Source organism: Sciurus carolinensis, chromosome 14, assembly GCF_902686445.1.
Source record: "Sciurus carolinensis chromosome 14, mSciCar1.2, whole genome shotgun sequence".
In the NCBI taxonomy this organism is placed as follows: Eukaryota; Metazoa; Chordata; class Mammalia; order Rodentia; family Sciuridae; genus Sciurus; species Sciurus carolinensis.
This window is the reverse complement of record NC_062226.1, coordinates 38,543,612-38,568,327: the sequence shown is the minus strand read 5'-3', so window position 1 is coordinate 38,568,327 and position 24,716 is coordinate 38,543,612. Positions and strand designations below refer to the sequence as shown.

At 37.0% G+C, this 24,716-nt stretch overlaps 1 protein-coding gene and 1 non-coding gene across 8 annotated transcripts in view; both read right to left on the bottom strand.

Moving 5' to 3' along the window:
- The window catches only part of Ubap2 (ubiquitin associated protein 2), a 112,796-nt gene that overhangs the window by 32,841 nt on the left and 55,239 nt on the right, over positions 1-24,716 (bottom strand). For all 7 annotated transcript variants that reach the window (XM_047525218.1, XM_047525219.1, XM_047525225.1 and 4 more), the window contains 7 exons: positions 24,380-24,533; positions 22,659-22,736; positions 20,677-20,731; positions 18,450-18,553; positions 15,209-15,261; positions 10,233-10,300; positions 7,607-7,796 (listed from right to left, as the gene is read on the bottom strand). In XM_047525218.1, the coding sequence (XP_047381174.1) occupies positions 7,607-7,796; positions 10,233-10,300; positions 15,209-15,261; positions 18,450-18,553; positions 20,677-20,731; positions 22,659-22,736; positions 24,380-24,533 (702 nt within the window). The remainder of the gene's footprint in view (positions 1-7,606; positions 7,797-10,232; positions 10,301-15,208; positions 15,262-18,449; positions 18,554-20,676; positions 20,732-22,658; positions 22,737-24,379; positions 24,534-24,716) is intronic.
- LOC124965063 (small nucleolar RNA SNORD121A) lies at positions 7,392-7,472 on the bottom strand. The gene has a single exon (XR_007105073.1). It is a non-coding gene; the product is annotated as a small nucleolar RNA SNORD121A (small nucleolar RNA).

Here is a 24,716-nt window from a genome sequence, read left to right as displayed (position 1 = left end):
TTGGAAAAACTATAAGCACCTACACAGACATAAAAAGAATTGTTTTTACAGGATTTTATAGCAAGTTTATACTAACAAACTTTGCTTTGAGTGAGTGTGTGTGTGTGTGTGTGTGTGTGTGTATGTGTGTGATGCACACTTGGGATTTAACCCAAGTGCACTTTACCACTAAATTATATCCCCAGCCCTTTTAATGTTGAGACAGGGTCACATTAAATTGTTTAGGGCCTCACTAAGTTGCTGAGGCTGGCTTCAAACTTGCAATCCTCCTACCTCAGCCTCCCAAGGCACTGGGATTACAGGAAAGTGCCACTGAGTGTGGTCAAACTTTGGATTTAAGTAAACTTAAAATCAAATTAAATTTTAACACATTAAGAATAAAGACAGGCAGGGCTGGGGAGATAGCTCAGCTGGTAGAGTGCTTGCCTTGCAAGCACAAGGCCCTGAGTTCGATCCCCAGTACCACAAAAAAAATAAATAAAAAATAAAAACAGGCTATGAAACGAAATCCAAGCGAAAATCATTAATAAGAAGAATGCTTGAGTTGCTCTTGATGGCAGTTGTCGCCGATGTTGCCTAAGGACTCAGGATTCAAGAAGAAGAGATATTGAGAGACTTGGGACCAACTCAAAGCCGCCCGGTGAGTCTCTCCCTTTGGGGAAGCGTCCTGGATGGGGCGGTAGCCCCAGAATGTAGGGAACTTTGTGAAGTAGAGTTGCGCAAGGAGACACCCCTCCCCCGGCTGGAGCAGTGAACTCGGACAACTGGGAGCACCGTAGAGGAGGCTACTCAGCACAACGCTAGGACTCGGAGCAACCCACCAGGGCTCCAGGTGGCTGCCCAGGGGAGGAGCTGCATGGCAAGCTGTTTGGACTCAGAGCGACTGCTCCTTAACACCGGGGGGCGGCCCGGAGGAGGAGGAGGAGTGCGGCGGGTCGCTTGGACTCGGAGCAGCCACACCAGAGCTCCGGGTGGCTGCCCAGAAGAGGAGGCACGCGGTGAGTTGTTTGGACTCAGAGCGACCACTCCTGAACATGGGGCAGGGGGGCCTGCCCGGAGGAGGAGGAGCACGGGGAGTGGATTGGACTCGGAGTGATTGCACCAGGGCTACGGGCGGTAGTCGGGAGGAGGAGGTGCACAGTGAGTTGCTTGGACTCCTAGCGACTGCACCAGAACACCGGGTGGCTGCCCGGAGGAAGAGGTGTGCGGCAGGTCGCTGGGATTCGGAGAGACTGTACGGGGCTCCAGGTGGCTGCTCAGAGGAGGGGCCGCACAGCCAGACGATTGGGTGCAGAGCAGGGTCCCAGGACCTGGAGGCTTCTTGGTGGAAGAGTCGCACAAAGACACGCTTAGGGGCAGAGCAAAAGTTCCAGGACTGCGGGCAGTTTCTCTGAGGAGGGGCAGCCTAAGGAGACTCATCTGCGAAGGGTGAGGCTCCCAGGCCCAGGAGGTAGGTCCGGGCCCCTGGGAACGTTGCAGAGGAAGACAGCCCAGCCCAGCCCAGGCGGTAGTTGTGGATTGAGGGGAACCTCTAGGAGGGTAACTGACCAGCGAGACCTCCCCACCGGGTGTGTCTTCCCTGCCAGGTGAGTTTTTCCACAAGGACGGTAAAACCAGAGACACAGACCCAAACAGGCCTTGCCTAAGCCCGCAGCCTAGTTCCCCTTTGGATGACCATTGGTCAAGAAGTGGAGGCACCTCTGCCCACTAGCAGGGAATATACACCACCTGAAGGTCACCACCCCTAGAGAGGCAGCTTCCTTGTGGAGCACCGTATTATCAACTTCCTCTAAGACTTCAGGCTACTGAAGGCTAAGATGGGATAAACAAGAAATCTTCAGGGACATTATAAGTCAATAGAGGAAATCTGCAATATCTCAGCAGTCCACTGATACCTGAACAATATGAGAAAACAAGGGAAGAAAATGCCCCAAACAAATCTACATGTTACATCAATAAAATCCAATGACAGCATGGCAGAAGAAATGACAGAAAAGGAGTTCAGAATGTACATAATTAAAATGATCAGGGAAGCAAACGATGAGATGAAAGAGCAAATGCAGGCATTGCATGATGAGATGAAAGAGCAAATGCAGGCACTGAATGATTGCACCAATCGACAGTTAAAAGAGCAAATACAGGAAGCAAAAGATCATTTCAATAAAGAGTTAGAGATATTGAAAAAAAACCAAATAGAAATTCTTAAAATGAAGGCAACAATAAACCAAATTAAGAACTCCATAGAAAGTATAACCAGTAGGATAGAACACCTGGAAGACAGAACCGCAGATATTGAAGAAAAACTTTGAAACAACTTTGAAAACAAAGTTGACCAAACAGAGAAGATGGTAAGAAATCATGAACAGAATCTCCAAGAACTATGGGATATCATGAAAAGGCCAAATTTAAGAATTATTGGGATTGAGGAAGGCTTAGAGAAACAAACCAAAGGAATGAACAATCTATTCAATGAAATAATATCAGAAAATTTCCCAAACTTGAAGAATGAAATGGAAAATCAAGTTCAACAGGCTTATAGGACTCCAAATACACAAAATTACAACAGACCCACACCAAGGCACATTATAATGAAAGTACCTAACATACAAAATAAACACAGAATTTTAAAGGCTGTGAGAGAAAAGAACCAAATTACATTAAGGGGGAAACCAATACGGATATCAGCAGATTTTTCAATCCAGACCCTAAGAGCTAGAAGGGCCTGGAACAACATTTTTCAAGCCCTGAAAGAAAATGGATGCCAACCAAGAATCTTATACCCAGCAAAATTTACCTTCAAATTTGACGATGAAATAAAATCATCCCATGATAAAAAAAAGCTAAAAGAATTTACAAAAAGAAAGCCAGCATTACAGAACATTCTCAGCAAAATATTCCATGAGGAAGAGATGAAAAACAAAGAAGCAAATCAGCAAAGGGAGGAATTATCCTAAAGGAATTGCCAAATAAAGGAGGAACCAAGTCGTGTCAAAAATAAATAAATAAATAAAATTTAAAAAATGAACCAAATCACCAGGAATACAAATCATATCTCAATAATAACCCTGAATGTTAATGGCCTGAACTCATCAATCAAAAGATATAGACTGGCAGATTGGATTAAAAAGATCCAACAATATGTTGCCTGTAAGAGACTCACCTCACAGAAAGAGATACCCATAGACTAAAGGTGAAAGGATGGGGAAAAACATACCATGCACATGAACTCAGCAAAAAAGCGGGGGTATCCATCCTCATTTCAGATGATGTGGACTTCAAGCCAAAGTTAGTCAGAAGGGATAAAGAAGGACATTTCATACTGCTTAAGGGAAGCATAAATCAGCAAGACATAACAATCATAAACATCTTTGCCCCAAACAGTGGCTCATCCATGTATGTCAAACAAATCCTTCTCAATTTCAGAAACCAAATAGACCATAACACAATAATACTAGATGATTTTAACACGCCTCTCTCACCACTGGACAGATCTTCCAAACAAAAATTGAACAAAGAAACCATAGACCACAATAACACAATGAATAATTTACACTTAACCAACATTTATAGAATATACCATCCAACCAAGAGCGAATACACTTTCTTCTCAGCAGCACATGGATCCTTCTCTAAAATAGACCGTATATTATGCCACAAAGCTAATGTTAGCAAACACAAGAAGATACACTACCTTGTATTCTATCAGATCATAATGGATTGAAATTAGAAATAAATAAAAGAATAAAAAACAGAAACTACTCCAACACCTGGAGATTAAACAATATGCTATTATATGATGAATGGATAACAGAAGATATTAGGAAGGAAATTTAAAAATTCTTAGAGGTAAATGAGAACAAAGAAACATCATATCAAAATCTCTGGGACACTATGAAAGCAGTACTTAGAGGAAAATTTATTTCATGGAGCGCATTCAATAAAAGAAGTAAAACTCAACAAATAAATGACCTAACACTACAGCTCAAAGCCCTAGAAAAAGAAGAACAGACCAACACCAAAAGTAGTAGAAGACAGGAAATAGTTAAACTCAGAGCTGAAATCAACGAAATTGAAACAAAAGAAACAATACAAAAAATTGACAAAATAGTTGGTTCTTCGAAAAAATAAACAAAATTGATAAACCTTTAGCCACACTAACAAAGAGAAGACCAGAGAAAACCCAAATCACTAAAATTCGGAATGAACAAGGAACTATCACAACAGACATGACTGAAATACAAAACATAATTAGAAGCTACTTTGAAAATCTATACTCCAACAAAATAGAAAATTTTGAAGACATCAACAGGTTTCTAGAGACATATGAATTGCCCAAACTGAACGAGGAGGACATACACAATTTAAATAGTCCAATTTCAAGTAATGAAATAGAAGAAGTCATCAAAAGCCTACCAGCAAAGAAAAGTCCAGGACCAGATGGGTTCTCACCCGAGTTCTACAAAATCTTTAAAGAAGAGCTCATTCCAATACTTCTCAAAGTATTCCCTGAAACAGAAGAGGAGGGAACCCTCCCAAACTCATTCTATGCAGCCAACATTACCCTGATACCTAAACCAGACAGAGACACATTGAGGAAAGAAAATTTCAGACCAATATCCTTAATGAACATCAATGCAAAAATTCTCAACAAAATTTTAGCAAATCGCATAAAAAACATATTAAAAAGATAGTGCACCATGATCAAGTGGGTTTCATTCCAGGGATGCAAGGTTGGTTCAACATCAGGAAATCAATAAATGTAATTCACCATATCAATAGACTTAAAGTCAAGAATCACATGATTATTTCAACAGATGCAGAAAAAGCATTTGATAAAATACAGCACCCCTTCATGCTCAAAACACTAGAAAAAATAGGGATAGTGGGAACATTCCTTAACATTGTAAAGGCCATCTAAGCTAAGCCCATGGCTAATATTATTCTAAATGGTGAAAAACTGAAAGCATTCCCCCTAAAAACTGGAACAAGGCAGGGATGCCCTCTTTCACCACTTCTATTCAATATCATCCTTGAAACTCTAGCCAGAGCAATTAGACAGACCAAAGAAATTAAAGGGATATGAATACGAAAAGAAGAACTCAAGCTATCCCTATTTGCTGATGATATGATTATATACTTAGAGGAACCAGGAAATTCCACCAGAAAACTTTTAGAACTCATAAGTGAATTCAGTAAAGTAGTGGGATATAAGATCAATGCACATAAATCTAATGCATTTTTATATATAAGTGATGAATCTTCAGAAAGAGAAATCAGGAAAACTACCCCATTCACAATAGCCTCAAAAAAAATAAAATACTTGGGAATCAATCTCACAAAAGAGGTGAAAGACCTCTACAATGAGAACTACAGAACACTAAAGAAAGAAATTAAAGAAAACCTTAGAAGATGGAAAGATCTCCCATGTTCTTGGATAGGAAGAATTAATATTGTCAAAATGGCCATACTACCAAAAGTGCTATACAGATTCAATGCAATTCCAATTAAAATCCCAATGACGTACCTTACAGAAATAGAGCAAGCAATTATGAAATTCATCTGGAAGAATAAGAAACCCAGAATAGCTAAAGCAATCCTTAGCAGAAAGAGCGAAGCAGGGGTTATCGCAATACCACATCTTCAACTCTACTACAAAGCAATAATAACAAAAATGACATGGTATTGGTACCAAAACAGACAGGTAGATCAATGGTACAGAATAGAGGACATGGACACAAACCCAAATAAATACAATTTTCTCACACTAGACAAAGGTACCAAAAATATGCAATGGAGAAAAGACAGCCTCTTCAACAAATGGTGCTGGGAGAATTGGAAATCCATATGCAACAGAATGAAACTAAACCCATATCTCTCACCGTGCACAAAACTAAACTCAAAATGGATTAAGGACCTCGGAATCAGACCAGAGACCTTGCAAATTACAGAAGAAAAAGTAGGTCCAGATCTTCAACATGTTGGCTTAGGACCAGACTTCCTCAACAGGACTCCCATAGTACAAGAAATAAAAGCAAGAATCAATAACTGGGATAGATTCAAACTAAATAGCTTTCTCTCAGCAAAGGAAACTATCAGCAATGCGAAGAAAGAGCCTACAGAGTGGGAGAAAATCTTTGTCAATCATACTTCAGATAGAGCACTAATCTCCAGAATCTATAAAGAACTCAAAAAACTCTACACCAAGAATGCAAATAACCCAATCGACAAATGGGCTAAGGAAATGAACAGACGCTTCACAGAAGATCTACAAGCAATCAACAAACATATGGAAAAATGTTCACCATCTCTAGTAGTAAGAGAAATGCAAATCAAAACTACCCTAAGACTCCATCTCACCCCAATTAGAATGGCGATTATCAAGAATACAAGCAACAATAGGTGTTGACGAGGATGTGGGGAGAAAGGTACACTCATACATTACTGGTGGGGCTGCAAATTAGTGCAGCCACTCTGGAAAGCAGTGTGGAGAGTCCTTAGAAAACTTAGAATGGAACCACCATTTGATCTAGCTATCCCACTCCTCGGCCTATATCCAAAGGACTTAAAATCAGCATACTACAGAGATACAACCACAACAATGTTCATAGCTGCTCAATTCACAATAGCCAGATTGTGGAATCAACCTAGATGCCCTTCAATTGATGAATGGATAAAGAAACTGTGGTATATATATACAATGGACTATTACTCAGCTATAAAGAATGATAAAATTATGGCATTTGCAGGTAAATGGATGAAATTGGAGAATATCATGCTAAGTGAGATAAGTCAATCTCAAAAAACCAAAGGGCGAATGATCTCGCTGATATGTGGATGACGACACATAATGGGGGGTGGGAGGGGTTAGTGTTAAGGTTAGAGTTAGGGTTAGGGAGGGGGGCAAGAATGGAGGAAGGAGGACTGTATAGAGGGAAAAGAGGGGTGGAAGGGGTGGGGGGAAGGGAAAAAATAACACAATGAATCAAACATTACCCTATGTAAATTTATGATTAAACAAATGGAACGTCTTTACTCCATTTACAAACAGAGAAACAACATGTATCCCATTTGTTTACAACAACAAAAAAAAAAAGAAGAATGCTCGTCAGGCACGGTGGTGCTCACCTATCATCCCAGCAGCTAGGGAAGCTGAGGCAGGAGAATTGCAATTTCAAAGCCAGCCTCGGCAAAAGCAAGGTGCTAAGCAATTCATTGAGACCCTGTCTCTAAATAAAATACAAAATAGGGCTGAGGATGTGGCTCAGTAGTTGAGTACCCCTGAGTTCAATTCCCAATACAAAAAAGAAAAAAGAATGCTCACAAAGTGACTATTAAAAAAAGAATACAACTTATCATAAAAAAAATTAAAAAAAATAAAAAGTTTTATCTTCGTCCAGGAAACTCAGTAGTAAAATTCCACATGGAAATATCAGATATGTGCTTGGAAATCATCACATCATTGTTTTCTGGAACAAAATCTACTGTAGAAATGTTATTATTTACACTAGTTATGAGAACATAATTATAAGGTGTGTATCATACTCTAGAATACTGCTGGTAATGAGTACATTTCTTAAAATCCCATACTGAAATTAAAGTGAATTACCAGACTCTGAGGAGAATAGGAGTTGGCAGCAGTGGAGTTACCAGCTCCAGGTGCCATCTGATTGTTGTGTTGAGAATTTGTGAAGACAAGAGCTTGACCAAAGCCCTGCTGTTGGGAGGATTCGAAGGAGTTGACTTCTGAGGCTTGACTGGAAGTAACAGGCTTCTGGAGCAAGGATACTAGATCAATGCTGAGCAGACAAAAAGCAAATCAGGAACCAATCATAAGCAAATCTTACCAACTAATGAATTTGAGAAGTCAATCAATATAAAATAAATTTAAACTAGAAATAATCTAAGTGAACACAATCTTTGTAAAATGGAGTTGAAGGCTAAAGACAGGCAAAAGGAAGATAAGAATCACCAAAAAATGTTACAATGCCAGAGAGAGTATGACAAGACTTTGAAGAAAACAATAATGAAAAACTACTTGTACATATTCACAGAAATGACACATTGTTCACTATTATGAAAACCTGAAGCAATTATGAAAACAAACTTAAAAGTTTGACTTGTTTTCTTTAGAATATTTTATCTTATTTATTATTTGAAACCAGGATTTTTTTTTTTTTAATATATAAATTTTGCAGTGGTACGTGGACACAATACCTTTATTTTTATGTGGTGCTGAGGATTAAACCCAGGGTCTCATGCATGTTAGGCAAGCGTGCTACCACTGAGCTAGAACCCCAGCCTTGGAACCAGTTTTTTAAAATGTCTCCTATAGCAGAATGAATCAACATTTTTAGAGAATGAAGACCTCAACCATGGTAGAAGATCTGGAAGTCTCACATTTACAATTCAATATCTATAAGAGTTTTACATTCTATTTAAGCATGTATGTATATAATTTTCTCTCTGAAATATTCAGAAATAAAGGCAAAACAAATTAACAATTGAACCGCTAGGACTTCTACAATGCCCCCAGAATAACAGATATTCAAATTTAAGAAACATGGTCTAAAACCTGAAAACATCAAGAAGTAAAGTTCCAAATATTATACATGATGAGCTGCTAACTTCCTGTAATAACTTCTCCAAACTTACCTAACAAGGTAAGGTACAATCTTGTAGTACCTGTAAAATGCACCAAATTAACTAACATGGTGCTCCAAGAATCCCTTCAAAGAACTGTTTCCATCAGTATTCTCAACTGAAACTCTTGGCATGGTTGTGAGGCACACAGATTCTTTGAGATCAGGAATGCAGTTTGGTACACACTCTAAAATTTTTTGCTAGAGAACAAGTGTTTCCATATTTTAGTTTCCCCCTTTTAAGACTAACCTTTAATTAAAATAATTCAGGACTTAATACTCATGTAGAGCAAATTTCTCAGCCCTAATCTCCACCCCTTATACATTACCATTCCCTGACACATAGCCAAGTTGAATTCCTAGACAAATACATCAGACTCCAAAACAATGTTCTCACTTATGATAACGTAATACCTAGGAAACAAATCAAGGCTAGTTGTATGACCTATGACCCATCATAAATGTTGCTTGTGTTAACTATCAAAACCCAGAACTCATTCCAAAAAGTCAGTAAGACCATACACGTGGAAAATAGCATTTCAATGCTTCTGAAAAATAAAGGAACCACTAAAAAAATTGTTAATTATTTTTTTCAAAAATTGAAAATAGCCAGGCATAGTGGTGCAACATCAATAATCCAAGCTATACAGGAGTTGAGACAAAATGATCATAAGTTCAAGGTCAGTCTCAACAACTTCGTGAGATCTGATCTGAAGAAAAAAAAAAAAAAAAAAAAGTGGGTTGGGGAGGGTGCTGAGGTTGCAGCTCAATATAGAGCACCACTGAATTCAATGTTAAAAAAATTTAAAATTTTTTAAAGAAAAAAAGAACATGACTCTAGTAAATTTATTGAATCATAAATACAATGAAGTTATATGAATTTAACAAGAAATTCTGAGCAATTCACACAATGGTGTATTGTAAGATATAACATCCTACTATTTTTATTTCCCTATAATGAGTTCTTACAATTTATCTCATTTAGCATGAGACTGGGCATGTGAGTTTCAAAACTGCCTTCTTTTCTAAGATGTCGCATACATCCAGGTTTTCATCATTCCAGGTCATTGCATTTTAAACCATTCTCATAGGTGTTTCATTATGAAAATTATGATGTAATAAAACTCTTCAGGAATCCAGTTCAATACACATTCTAAGAATATTGTTGTTGTCCCCAAAGTCCCTTCCATTTCTGTGGTTTAGTAAATTAGAAACTAGAACACATATCAAATGAAAAGTTTATATTAGTTTGGAGGGATCTAAATAAATCTTATTACATGAAGTAACCAAAGGATGGAATATAATTATTTATTCTGTCAAAAAAAATTTTTTTAAAGTGAAGCAAACAATCATTAAATAGGTTTAACAATCTACTACAACTGACACCAAATCAGAAAAATTATTGCTATTTTAATCAGTAAATACAACCAATTAGGAAATAAGCAAAGATGTTAGCTCACCAGGTAGAAGTAATTGAAGCTTAGTCTTAGATGAAAAACAAATTACAGAAAGAAGCCCAAACAAGAAAACTTGTCTTACAGCAAAAAACATTAATTATGCTTTGAATAAGATAACATGGCCAAAAGTGTTTACCTTTGCGTAGGTGTAACATGATTCTCTGCTGGAACAGATGAGGCAGTGAAGACCTTTGTTTCAGAAAGCTGTATGCAAAATTTGAAGAAAAAAAAAAATTTTAAATCTTATTCTATATAAAAAATATATACTAAATCCCTAACAATGTTTAATCATTAGTACTCTCTTATGGCTCACCTAAAGAATGTTCTAAAAAGAATGAAATGTAGGAGGGACCATGACAAGTAATTTTGTTCAGGTAATGGTAATCTTAGATCAGCCTACAAGAATGACTTTAAGGGAGAGAATAATGGGAAACAACACACTGAAAGTCAATACAGGCTTCAAGTCCCATCTCACTACTCTATTTTTTATTATACACAATGGAAACACCAAAACAAATTGTCAATGTTACATAAAAAGGAGGAAAAAAAAAAAAAAAAAAGAGTAGAGCAGTAGGATCTAACTCACTGGTTGACTAGCAAGCATGAGGACCTGGGTTTGATCTCCAGCACCACAAAGAAAAAGAGAAAAAGTGAAACAGTTGACATTTGCTTGCCCTAAGGAAAGATGGCTTTTGTGTTTCATTGATTAGCAATTTTTATTTCCTTTCATTAAATCAAAGGTTTCTTATTTTGAAAACTAATTTTATTGAGGTACATACCATATACAATAAACCGCAAATATTCAAACTGAATAACTGAAAATGAATTTCGTCAATGTATATTCCCATGAAACCACCACAAGAAAGACAATAAACACATTTTTTTAACACCCCAAGTTTTCTCCTATCCCTGTATACCTCACGTCCACACATACTTGCATTGCTAGGAAACCACTGACATGCATTCTGGTACTATAGATTAGGATGCATTTTCTAGAATCCTAAATGAAAAAAATCAAAAGATACATTCTTTTCTCCGGCTTCATTCACTCATCCTAATATTTTGAGATTTGTGCATATTGTTTTAATTCACTTTTGGGGTACTCAGGATAAATTTTTTAAAACTTCAATTGACATTAATGAAAGATATGTTTTTGTTGTTGGTTTTTGTTTCTGTTTTTGTTTTTTGTGGTGCCGGAGATTGAACCCAGGGCCTTGTGCTTGCTACCATCTGAGCTATATTCCCAGCCCAAGATATTTTTCTTTTTAGAATGGGCTTGGAAAAAGTTCTAATGAGATAAAATGGAAAAAAACTAATAAAAATGATATTCAAAGGTTCCTATAATTCTTATCAGCCCTATAGGTCTCAGAACTCTGAAACACCATAAAATCAAATTTCCCAAGGCACTAACATGCAAAAGCAGGGACAGAACAGACACCAAAAGGTGCTCAAGTGATACTGATTCAACAAGGAATTGTGTTGCACCCTATTTCACAGTAGTATTTTAAGGACCCCACCAAAGAATCCATTTTCGCCTTAAAGAAACTTACAAATTTAAGATAGAATTAAGAGTGAATAAAATGAACATCAATGATAGAATAAATCTAAAGATTATACAAATTAAGTTCAAGGTAATTACTTATATGATATCTAACCCTGGTAAAATATAGAACTTTTTTTTTTTTTTTTTGTACCAGGGACTGCCCTATTTTATATTTTATTTAGAGACAGCATCTCACTGAGTTGCTTAGCACCTCACTTTTGCTGCACCTGGCCAGAACATTCTATCAAAACTTGCTTGCTTTAAAAATACGGGAGAGAGAGCCTGGCACGGTGGCACACACCTGTAATTCCAGGAACTCAAAAGACTGAGGCAGGAGGTTCCCAAATTCAAGGGCAACATCAGCAAATTTGCAAGGCCTTAAGTGTCACTGTAAGATACTGTCTCAAAATTTTTAAAAAATAAATAAAAGGGCTGGGATATGGCTTAATGGTTAAGTGCCCCGGGTTCAATTCCCAGTATAAAAGACAAAAACACCAAACACCCAAACAAAACTATTAATAAATGGACGAAGGAAATAAACAGATGCTTCTCAAAAGAAAAAATACAAATGTCCATCAAATATATGAAAAAATGTTCAACACCATCAGCAAATGGGGAAATGTGAATCAAAACCAAACTGAGATTTCATCTCCCACCAGTCAGAATGGTAGTCATTAAGAACACAAATAACAATAAATGCTGGAGAGAATGTGAAGAAAAAGGAATTAAACTTTTACATTGTTGGTGGCATTGTATATACAACCATTACTGAAATCAGTGTGGAGTTTCCTCAGAAGACTAGGCATAGAAACAGCTATTCTACTCCTCAGTATTTATCCTACAGAATCAAAGTCATCCTACCATATCGATACATGCATATCCATGTTTTTAGCAGTCCAATTCACAATAGTCATGTATCCATCAACAGATCAACAGATGAAGAAAATGTGGTGTATATAGACAAAGAGCTATAATCAGCCATAAAGAAAAACTAAATTATGTCATTTGCAGGAAAATGGATGGAACTTGAGACCATTATGGTAAGCAAGAAAAGTCAAACTCAGAAGGTCAAGGGTCGTATGTTTTCCCTCTTATGTGGAAGTTAGAGAGGAAAAAGGAAAAAGAAAGGTGTGGGGGTGGACTCCCATGAAAATCAAAGGGAGATCAGTAGAGGAAAAGGATGGAGGGAATAAGGGAGAAAGAGCTGGCCAAATTGTATTGTTATATTGTGTGCATATATAAATATGTAAGAATAAATCCATTATTATGTACAACTATAATGCCCAATTAAAAAAAAAAAAAAAAACTGGGAGGAAAAAAGAAAGAAAAAAAGAATCCTATCTTAAGCAGGAAATCCCAACAACTTGGGAAGCTGAGGCAGAATTCCAAGAGCAATGCCAGCCTCAGCAATTTAGTGAGATGCTTAGCAACTCAGTCTCAAAATGAAACTTAGTTTCAAAATGAAAAGAAAAATGACCAGGGACAAAGCAAAGTGGTAAAGCTCCCTTGGGTTCAATCCCCATCCCAAAAAACAACAACAACAACAAAAAAAAAGAGAACAGATCTTTTTAAATTAAGGCAAGGTACCCACAGGCTGCTCACTTTAATATGCCTTTAATACTAGTGCCCATCCCTCCACTGATTCAAATAACCATGTATCTAGATTAGCCCCTCACTGTTATAGGTATTTTAAACCTATATGATCCAAAAGCAGAGACAGTCAGAGAGCTAGATGACATCATAACACAACAGTATGGTTAGCACATATAAGAGTAAAAATATACCATAAATTTCCTAGACCCAAATTGAGCGCACCTACTTTCCTTTCTCACTCTTTACCCAGCATACTCCCTGTAAGCCAGATTTAGTATAACATAGTAAGTGTTAAGTTTTTTAAGGAATACTTGTAATTGAATTTACTAAAAGTACGGTTTCTGGGTTGGAGGTATATAGTTCAATAGTAGAGTACTTGCCTAGCATGCTCAAGGCCCTGGGTTTGATCACCAGTGCCAACAAGGGAGGGGTATGCTTTGTTTTATTTAACAGGGTGAAGTGTGGCATGTTCAATAGTAGCAGCTATTTGGGAGGAAGAGGCACTGGATCACTTGAGCCTAGGGATTCAAGGCCAGCCTAGGCAACATAGCCAGAATTCATTTATTAAAAGAGGGGAGAGGCAGGGAGAGGAAGAGAGGGGAAGGCGCATGGAAAGAAGGATGGAAGGAAGGAAATGCCTATCTTTTTATTTTTGATGATGCTAGGGATTGAACCCAGGTCCTCATACAGGATATTCTACCACTGATCAATACCATCATCCCCTCCAGAAGTTCTTAATTTTTGCAAGGTAAACCTAAATCCTACAGCATTTCCACCTATTTTTAAAGGCTTTCTAATTTTTTTTTTTTTTTAATTTTTTGGCAGTGCTAAGGATGAAACTCAGTGCCTTGTGTGAACAATACAAATGCTCTACCACTGAGCCATATCTCCAGCTCACTATGGTGTGTTTATTTTGGTCTCCCCATCACCACCACCACCAGTACTAGACATTGAACCCAGGGACACTTTACTACTAATCCACATTCCCAGCTTTCTTTATTTTTCATTTTGAGACCAGGGCTCACTAAGTTGCTAAAGCTGGCCTTAAACTTGTGATCTCCTCTTGCCTCAATCTCCTGAGTAGCTAGGGTTACAACTATACGTGCACTATGGTGTTTCTAAATCAGCACCTGGAAGCCAAATGATGCTCTATGTAAAGGAGCGCTCATTCCTCTCTTCTCAAAGAAACAAAAAAAGAATCAAGAAAAATTGCCCTGCCTAATGTCATTAAAAACTCATGTAGATCTGGACATGGTGGCACATATCTGTTATCCCAGTGACTGGTGAGGCTGAGAAGGAACACAAGTTCAAAGCCAGCCTCAGCAACTTAGTGAGGCCCTAAGCAACTTAGCAAGACAATCTCTCAAAATAAAAATTAAAATTAAAAGGGATGGGGATGTGACTCAGTGGTAAAGTGCCCTGGGTTCAAACCTTAGTCCAAAGAGAAAAAAAGAAAAAAAAGTCAAGTACAAATTATGCTACTTCTTTCCTAAGTACCTCCTAGTATGGGTGAGGCCTTCAGTTCCCTCCCAGGTGGTGGTGGTGGTGGTGGGTTATGTAGTCCAATGGAATGGGGGTTGAGTGTAAAATCAGAACTACTTACTCAGGTTAGTTTAAACCATGACCCAAAACATAAGACTCTCTCCTTTCATAAAAACATTTTAAAGAATAAGGATTACTCCACAAATTTAGGTTACAGTGCCTGTTGGCTCTCAATATAAATAAAACAGAAAACAGCTTTAAAATTATTTCATTTCTATTTAACATAAGGTCATTTTACAGCAAATGCTTTAAAACAAAGTATTCTTACAAACCTGAATTAACTTAACTTCTAAGAATCATATGCTTAAAAAGGCAGCTAAGAACATAGCTAGTAAAAGAAGTAAAGATGAAATAAAGGATCCAGGTTTTCTCCCAAGCACAGGTGCCCACACCAAACATCAAAAGATGGGTCTGATCTGACGCCAGACACTTACATCTTCAGTCCAGTCCTCTGTTGTCCACTCCTCCATAGAATTCTTCCAGGCACCTGTTGGGAAATGAAAACCAAAGAATACAGCTCAAAGTCAAATATCATCTTAACCCTAATGAGTCTTCTTTGTGTACCATGCCCAAAAAAAAAAAAAAAAAAAAAAATCATATAGCTCTTTAGCAATTAGTTTATAACCCAAGAAATTTGACATTCTTAATCTATTCTCAATAAAATCATAAATATTTTCAAATGCAATTTAGTATTACCTCCATAAAATTAAATCAATGTCTCAAATTGATTTCACCTCAATGTAAATAATGCCCAAACAATTCTACCATGATTAAGAAAATACAAGGGGGCTGGGGAGATAGCTCAGTTGGTAGAGCGCTTGCCTTGCAAGTACAAGGTCCTGAGTTCAATCCCCAGCATTGCAAAAAAAAAAAAAAAAGAGAGAAAAGAAAAAGAAAATGTGAGGGCTGGGGTTGTGGTTCAGAGAGGTAAAGCACTTGCCTAACACATGTGAGGCACTAGGTTCGATCCCCTGTACCACATAAAAATAAAAACAAATAAAGGTATTGTGTCCATCTACAACTAAAAAGAAAAAAAATATATGACCTGGAAACTATTAAAAAAAAAAAAAAAAAAAAAAAAAAAAAAAACGAAAAGGAAAAGAAAACCTGAACACAGTATTAGAAAAAACGCATTTAGGGCTGGAGATACAGCTCAGTTTGTAGAGTGCATGCCTTGCACGCGCAAGACCCACCCACCCAATCCCCAACACCACAAAAAAAAAAAAAGTAAAAATAAAAAAGCATTTAACATTGAACTAATTCCTTAAGATATGCCTTAAAGTAGAACAATATTCATTTTTAAGGCAAATCTGCCCTAGACCCTAATTCAGATGAATTACAGAATTACCAAATTTAGAGATGCAACCTTTTAATAAAAATATTAGCACTAATGCATGATTTCCTTACAGATCCCCTCAAAAGTTAACAATTCTGCTGCTCCTTTTCAGGTCTGCCACCATAAGTCCACAGTAGCCAGAACATGAAGAAAGTATGTGTTCAAACAGTTCTCACAGAAATATCCTACATACAACATTTATAAGTGCTTTGAAGAAAAATGCTGGTATACAAAAATGCTAACTTAAGTACAGCATTTTCCCCCTGCTTTTAAAGCATGCATGTAAACATATAACTATAGAAAATACTTTAAAAAGGTAAGGAATGAAAGCATTAACCACCATAATCACCCCTAGAAAGTAAGACTGTGGATGTTTTCAGTTCCTTCATGGGAAGAAAGGAGTTAAGCATCTGATATGCAAAATACCATTTTGCTCCAAAAGTGTGTGTGTGGGGAAAGGAAAAAGTAGGGACACACTTCTGCTTTAAAAAAAAAAAAAAAGAAACACAGGTAACCAGAACTAACTCCCTTGAAATCATGTTAATAACCTAACAGTTAACTTCTTCATGTTTCTGAAGAAGAGTCCTTATTGATGGAACACTTTTAAAAGAATGTCCTAGACTTAGGATTGATTATGGCAAATAATCACAAAATGCACGTATTCAAGCAGCACAGGTTTCTCTAAATGGTCACAAATACTACACTACGCTATGGATAAAAAGTGTAGATAATTCAAAATTGAAAACATTTCCTGTTGTGGAGAAACCTACATATGTATGTGTGTACAGGAAAAAAATAGGATGTGTGCATACTCAACCACAAACATACATATCTGCAGTTTTAGGTATCTTGGAACATAACCTCTAATAAGGTGGGAGGCACCACTGTATATGTTGTACTAACTGTCCAAGGAGAAGTAAACTTACTACAATCCATATTGTGAAAAGATATTGTGAGTCAAGCTGTAAAGCTTGATGGCTCATGAACATTTAAATTATATAACTTTTCACTGTTTTCATTCTCCATGTTAACCAAGCTCCCTTCCCACTTGAGCTTTCCAATCTGTTTGGGAGATACTATTTTTTAGCAAATTTATAAATTAGCATTCTGGCTATACCCAGTCTCATTGGAGATTGAAGTCAAGGACACTTTAACATTGAGTTACATCCCCAGTCCTTTATTTTTAATTTTAAGACAGGGTTTCCTTAAGTTCCCGGACTGACCAAAAACTTGCAAACTCTTGCCTCAGCCTCCCAAGTTAATGGAAATACAGGAATGGGCCACCTCACCTGGCTCATTAGTTGTTAATAATTTTGCTTCTGGGATGGTGGCAATATTTTATTTTTTGCCCAGGGGTCATGCTATGGATGTTTGCCTTTTAATAACTTATTGAGTTATACTCCTATGTTTTGGGTCGTATTTCAATCAATAAGTATTAATTTATGTTTTCATTAATATAATCTAAGTGGTGTATATTATTGCAAATAAATCCTCTGAAGAGAATTTATTTTTTTTCTATGTAAAAAAAATTTGCCCATAAAATTCAGAAATAATCCGCTGACAACAAGCATACCAAAAAGCCTGCAAAGAAAATAGTGCCCTAGGGGCTGGGGAGACAGCTCAGCTGGTAGAGTGCTTGCCTCGCAAGTACAAGGCCCTGAGTTCGATCCCCAGTACCGCAAAAAAAAAAAAAAAAAGAAAGAAAAGAAAAGAAAATAGTGTCCTAAATCCATCTATGATCTACCTCTTTATCTGGCCAATTTTTAAAATGTTTTTATTCTTTTTTTTTTTTTTTTCTACAGTACTAGGGATCAGGGATCAAACACAGTGGTGGTTTACTACTGATCTACATCTCCAGTCCTTTTTTTTTTTTTTTAATTGTTTTTCATTTTCAGACAGGGTATCACTAAGTTGCTGAGTCTGGCCTCAAACTTGCAATGCCCCTGCCTCAGGCTGCCAAGTAGCTAGGATTACGGCATGCAGCAGTGTGCCCAACTATCTCACCAAATTTTACTAGCCACCATTAACAATGGGTAAGTACTTGCATTCCAGTAAAAAGTCTTTTGCAGAGAAATTTTATGTGTATGCTACACACACTGAAATTAACTATGGCTTGATATCAATTTATGCAGATAACCTTACACAACCTCTTAAGAGTACAGAAGGGAAAAATCAAACTTACCATCAAGGAGGTATATAAGTGAGAGACTCTGGAGGCAAGAACCAACTAAGATCATTCTCAATTTAGTCTCCATCAGCACACTTGGGCTTTACCTTTGTAGGGCAACATAAAACTTTCAACATTTAAACCCCATCTCTAACAAAAACAGAACACTTACCAGTTCCTTCCTCTGCACCATTCTGAGTAGCTTCCCAAACTACTAGTTTTGTCCCACACCCATCTGCAGATGTAGAATCTGAATAGTCCGCAGGATTAAATGTCCTGGGGTTTAAAGTAAGAAAGAATAAAGGAAAATGAAGCAAGCACTGAAACCACAAAATTAACTATATACAATCTTTCTCACCAAATAAGTCCAGTTCCTTCTAACAGCCACTGGAAAAGTCTTCCCCCTCCTTCCACCATTTAATTGCAGTGAATTTATCTAGCCACTTGGATGCAGATCTTCTAAAAAAAGTAGGGATCTTCCATATAGTCTTGTGACATGGCCCTGTTTTTCTACAGCATGATCCTCTGCATCCTGAAGTAGCCATAAAGACCTGGAAACATGTCTATGGTCATACCACCCTGAAAGTGCCCAATCTTGTATGATCTTGGATGCCAAGTAGAATCAGTTAGTATTTAAACAAGTCAAAATAAAAGCACAAATAGGAAGTCCCACTGAAAACTAGTATATGACAAGTCTCTTCTTCCCAAGTCAGAATCCCAGCATGGTTATGAATCTTTTTTTAATACCTTTTTTTCTTTTTTTTTAATGTGGTGCTGTCGATCAAACCTATTGCCTCACATATGCTAGGCAAGCCCTCTGGCACTGAGCTGTATAGCCCCAGTCCTGGTTATGAATCTTTTACAACAAAATTATATCCTCCTTTATTTATAGCACCAAGAAAAGGTTTAACATCTGAAACTTCCATTAAAATCCTACTAAACAACCCCACAAGGCATACAAGGATCAAAATAAAAACTAAATTTAAAATTTTCACAAAAAGAGTAAACAGAAAAATCCACAAAATAGTTTAAAGGTAATGAAATAGGCTTGGATATTTTAGTGCTCTTGTCAGTTTTAACTATGTATTTTCATCCCTCCTTTTTTCCTTAAGTTGCTCAGGAGAAAACAGGATGACATTAGGTACTGAGAAGGAACTGACCAAGAGTACCACCTGAAAGCTATGGAGAAACAAAGGGCCCTTCCTAGAACTACTCCCTTCCTTCATCAAGTTTTACCATAAGGCTAGCCTAAGATTTTGTTTTGTTTTCTCCTTATAGTACTGGAGATTGAACCCAGGGGCACTTATCACTGCACTCATTCCCAGAGCACTTTATTTTGAGAGAGGGTCTCATTAAGTTGCCCTGGCTAATTTGCTGTCCTCTTGCCTGCTCAGACTCCACAGTACCTGGCTTACCCTAAGTTTTTGTTCTGTTTTGCAGTACTGAGGATCAAACCTAGGGCACTGCACATGCTATACAAGTGTCCGTCCTACCACTGAGCTATACCCTCAGCCCACCCTAAGATTTTTTAAAACAACTTAAAAATATATATATATATATATATATACATATATATATATGTATATATATATATGTATATATATATATCTGCAGTATAAGCTTAGGTTTTCAAGGCAAAATGAGGGAAAAGAAAAGCCAATCAGAGTTGGACATGATGTAATTCCAGTGACTTGGGAGGCTGAAGGAAGAGGATTACAAGTTCCAGGCCTCAGCAACTTAGAGGGGTCCTAAGCAACTTAGCGAGACCATGTCTCAAAAAAAAAAAAAAAAAGGGTTAGAGATGTAACTCTGTGATAAAGGCCCCCAGGGTTCAATCCCCAGAACCAAAAAAAGAAAACCCAAACACAATGACAAATTATAAACTACTAATTATAGCACCTACTTAGTAGGTTCTTCTTTACTATCATAATTTAGGACAAAAGTACCACTTGCATATGAGTAATCATTACAGGTACTTATCAATGAAGGAGAACTGTTGGATTTACCAACTCTGTAGTGGTTTTCAACTAGGGTAGATTATGTACACACATAAGACACACAAACCAGGAACATCTGGCAGTGTCTATATTCTGACTGTCACACTTTAGAACGCATGCTACTGGCATCAAATAAGGAGAGAAGAAGGGTGCTAAACATTCTATAATTTTCAGCACACTCCACTACCTCAGTAAAGTATTTTTCAATCCAAAAGTCGATAGTGCCAAGACTAGAAACCCTGCTCTAATGCCCATTGAAAAACTTCATTTTTTTTCTTGAAACAATTTCATTTGATCTATTTTACTTGTTATGTAAAACTCTGGGGACGACACAGAGGAAGGGAAACTATAGTAACAACAAGGGAAGAAAATAACTACAAAAATAGGATGAAGGTGACTTACCCCATGCTTTGGGCTGAGAACCTTCCAATTCCTCTCCCTCTGCCACGTCCAAATCCTTTCAAACAAAAATATGCTTTACTAATTATGTCTTCATCAACTTTATCCTATATTCACCACATAAACAGTATCATTGTTGTTTCTTCTAGCATTAACATTCCCACCCATGACATCCAATGTGCTGGTTCCATGGTGACATGATCACCTACCCAAGTTAGAAAGTTCAAAAGTAAGAAAAAAATTTAGTTCTGTATGCATAATATTTGTGATATGTGACTGCTGAACATGGGAAAAACCATCTAGTGAGCCAGGCATGGTGGTGCACACCTGTAATCCAAGTGACTCAGGAAGCTAAGGCAAGAAGGATCACAAGCTTGATGCCACCCTTAGCAATTTAGCAGTACCCTGTCTCAAAAAATAAAAAGGGCTGGTGATGTAGTTCAGTGGCAAAGTACCCCGGGTACAACCCTAGAAACACACACACAAAAAAAACTAGCATGACACAACATAACATCATAAACCACTACTATAAAATGAAATGAAAACCAGAAAAAGGAACCTGCAAAGTAAGTTGATTGTGTTTCTAAACATTGTTTCTGACACTGAGTAATGACAATGGCAGCAAACAAGAGAGCAAGCAAACAAGAGAAGATCAAAGACCCAAGATTAAAAGCTAAAACTACAAAACTCTTAGTGGAAAACACAGATCAAATGCATCACAATAATGGATTTAGCAATAATTTCTTGGATATGACACCAAATACATAGACAAGAATAACAACAAAAGACACTTTAGAGTTTATGGAAACTAGAAATGAATGAATCAAAACACACTATCAACAGATAACCCATGGAATGGGAGAAAGTATTTGCAAATCATGTATCTAATAAGAGATTAACATCCAGAATGTATATACATACAGACACCTAAAACTCAAAAACAAAATAATAAATTTCAAAAAAAAAAAAAAAAGATACATGCCAGGCATGGTGGCACCTGTAATCCCAGTTACTAGGGAGGCTGAGGCAAGATGATCACAAATTCAAAGGCACCTTGAGAAACTTGGCAACCCCTATCTTAAAAAATATAAGGGCCTGAGAATGTGGCTCAGTATATAGCACCCCTGGGTTCAATCCCCACTACCAAAAAAATAAAAAGGCCTGAGGATGTAGCTCAGTGGTACAGTGCCTAGCATGTCTGAAGCCCTCGGTTCAATCCCCAAATCCAAAAATATAAATAAATAAATAATGTTAAATTTAAAATAACAACAATAACAACAATAATAATGTTAAATTAATAGAAGTAGAGAGTAAAATTATGGTAACTGAAGGATGGGATAAAGGAAGCTCCTGGTCAAAGTTTCAGCTACACAGGAGGAATAAGTTTGGAGATAGACTGAGCAATAGCGTGGCTTTAATCAATAATAACGTATTATATATTCCAAAATAATTAAGTTTCAAATGCATCACCACAAAAAAATTTTATTTGTCATCATGAAAAGTTAATTAGCTTGATTTAATCATCAAATACTGTAGAGGTATCAAAGTTTAAAAACTTTTAAGCAGTATCACCTAGTATTAAAATCCAACATGACAGGGGCTGGGGAGATAGCTCAGTTGGTACAGTGCTTGCCTTGCAATGCCTTGCAAGCACAATACCCTGCATTCGATCCCCAGCACCACAAAAAAAAAAAAAAAAATCCAACTTGACAAAAAAAAATCCAATATGACTTTTGGTCAGAATTTCTAGTTTTAAATTATTCATAAAAGGGAGTTTGAGTTCATCTGAAAGTAACCAATAGGTTTTCCCAAAACTACACAAGTCAAACAGTTCATTCGTAGGCATCAGTAAATGCATCTTAAGACTTTAGAAGACCAAACATTCTTTCAGAGTACACAGTCATCCCTCCTAGAGCCAAATAAAGATAAAGCCTGCCTTCTTCCCTCCATTGCCATGCATTTCCTTCCCGCTCATTCAGACTTACCTTTACTACGGGCTCGTTTGCCCCGGTCTGAAGGTTTGTCCCCTTGATTAGAATCAATTCCATTCTCTTCACCTCTAACTAAGGAAGAAAGAACAACAGAAAAATCTACTTTTTGTTTCCAAACCTTTTATACATAACCTTACCAAAACACCTATTAAAGCAAGGACTGAATGAAAAAAGTCTAAGAAACAAAATAAAAATTAAAGATGAGTTCAGAAAACTAGAAAAACAAAAGGTGGAATTAAAGACCAAAGGGCAACACATGTGAAATTCACACACACACACACACACACACACACACACATGAAATGTGCAAAGAAATTCAAATAGTTGCATTTTTCTTTCTTCTATATGGACTTGACTACTCATGAAATTAAGTTTTCTTCAATAAGTCACCTTCATTATACAACTATGTAATATATACCAAAGAATTTGCTCATTAGTTAAGCTCAAAGCGCAGAAAGGCACAAAATTGCAAAATAGCAATACCACGGAAATACTGTGTCCTTGGAAAACTTGAACTATCCAGATGGTGTCAAAACATAATCTCTTCTTTTCCTCATCTATATTATCATTAATGAATCTATGTAATACAGAAATTCTGATGGGAGATACTGGCATACCCTGGTCACCTCACCTCTCTTCAAGGCATAACTCACATAAGGTCTCAGTGAGACCTTCTTGCAATACATTTACATTTGCCATAAACTTTCCCATAATCTTCACCTGTTAAAATACTATAATAAGACCTGGGGATTTGGGCGGGGGTTGTGGCTCAGAGGTACAGTGCTTGCCTAGCAGGTGTAAGGCCCTGGATTTGATCCTCAGCACCACATAAAAATAAAGATATTGTGTCCACCTACAACTAAAACAGAATATTAAAAAAAAAAATAAAAAAAAAAAAGACCTGGGGATGTACCTCAGTGGAAGGCTTCAAGCTTAGCAGGCACAAGGCCCTTGGTTTGGGCTGGGGAGATAGCTCAGCTGGTAGAGTGCTTGCCTCACAAGCACAAGGCCGAGTTCAATCCCAAGTACTGCGGGAAAACAAAAAAACAAAAAAACAAAAAAACAAAAACAAGGCCCTAGGCTCAATCTCCAGCATCTGTCAGAATGTTATATAAAATATTTTACTTCTAATTGCTACATGTCACTCTACCTTCACTAAAACATAAGTATTAGGAGTGCAAAATTTTTAAATGTTTTATTCATTGGTATGTGGTTATAAAATTATCTACTACATAACAAGTACTTAATAAATATCAGTGAAATAAATGAGTGAGCAAGTTTCAAGGGCTGTTTAGGGTACCTAGTGCCAAAATCTGGATCTAATGAAAAGTATTAAGAAAATCCTGCCTATTCTATTTATCTCCTGATCTAACCCTGGCCTATCTGTAAATGGGGAAGAAAAAATAGCTTCAATAATCAGTGAATCAACACCTCCAACATGTTTTTAAATTAGAGAATGCACTTTATTCATGACATTTATTCAGTCTTAAGGCACAAGTATAATTAACTAACAACAGCCCACGTCAGGGCTGATAGGAAAATGCTTGGCAGGTTCTAATGAACTACTCTGTTGCAGCACATTACTAGTCTTAACTATTGGATGAAATTTTACACTTAGAAAGTAGATTTATGAGCATTCTTTGGATTTATTCTTTCATTTATTTCAGAATATATAAAAATTCTGAAAAAAGTTGAGGAGAAAAGACTATACTTACAGTCTCTGCCACGATTACCACCTCTTCCTTTCCGAATGTTGTTTACCCGTCCACGACTTGCTTCTCTTTCAATTCTCTTCTCTCTATTCTCTTTGTTTTCTGAACTTTCCTTTCCAAAATTCTTTTTCTTCCCCCCTACAGTCTCCCATGAAGTCTATCAAAAAGAAGAGTCCTTATAAAGAGTTGTCATTCAAAGTGTGTACAATTATCCAGGGTGCATGGATAAATCTTTCAAACCTAACTACCCACAACTTCCAGTCATTTGCCTATCATTTCATTATTTTCCATATGGTTCTAACTTCCTGATCAGAAACACAACAAATGTTTTACGAAACAC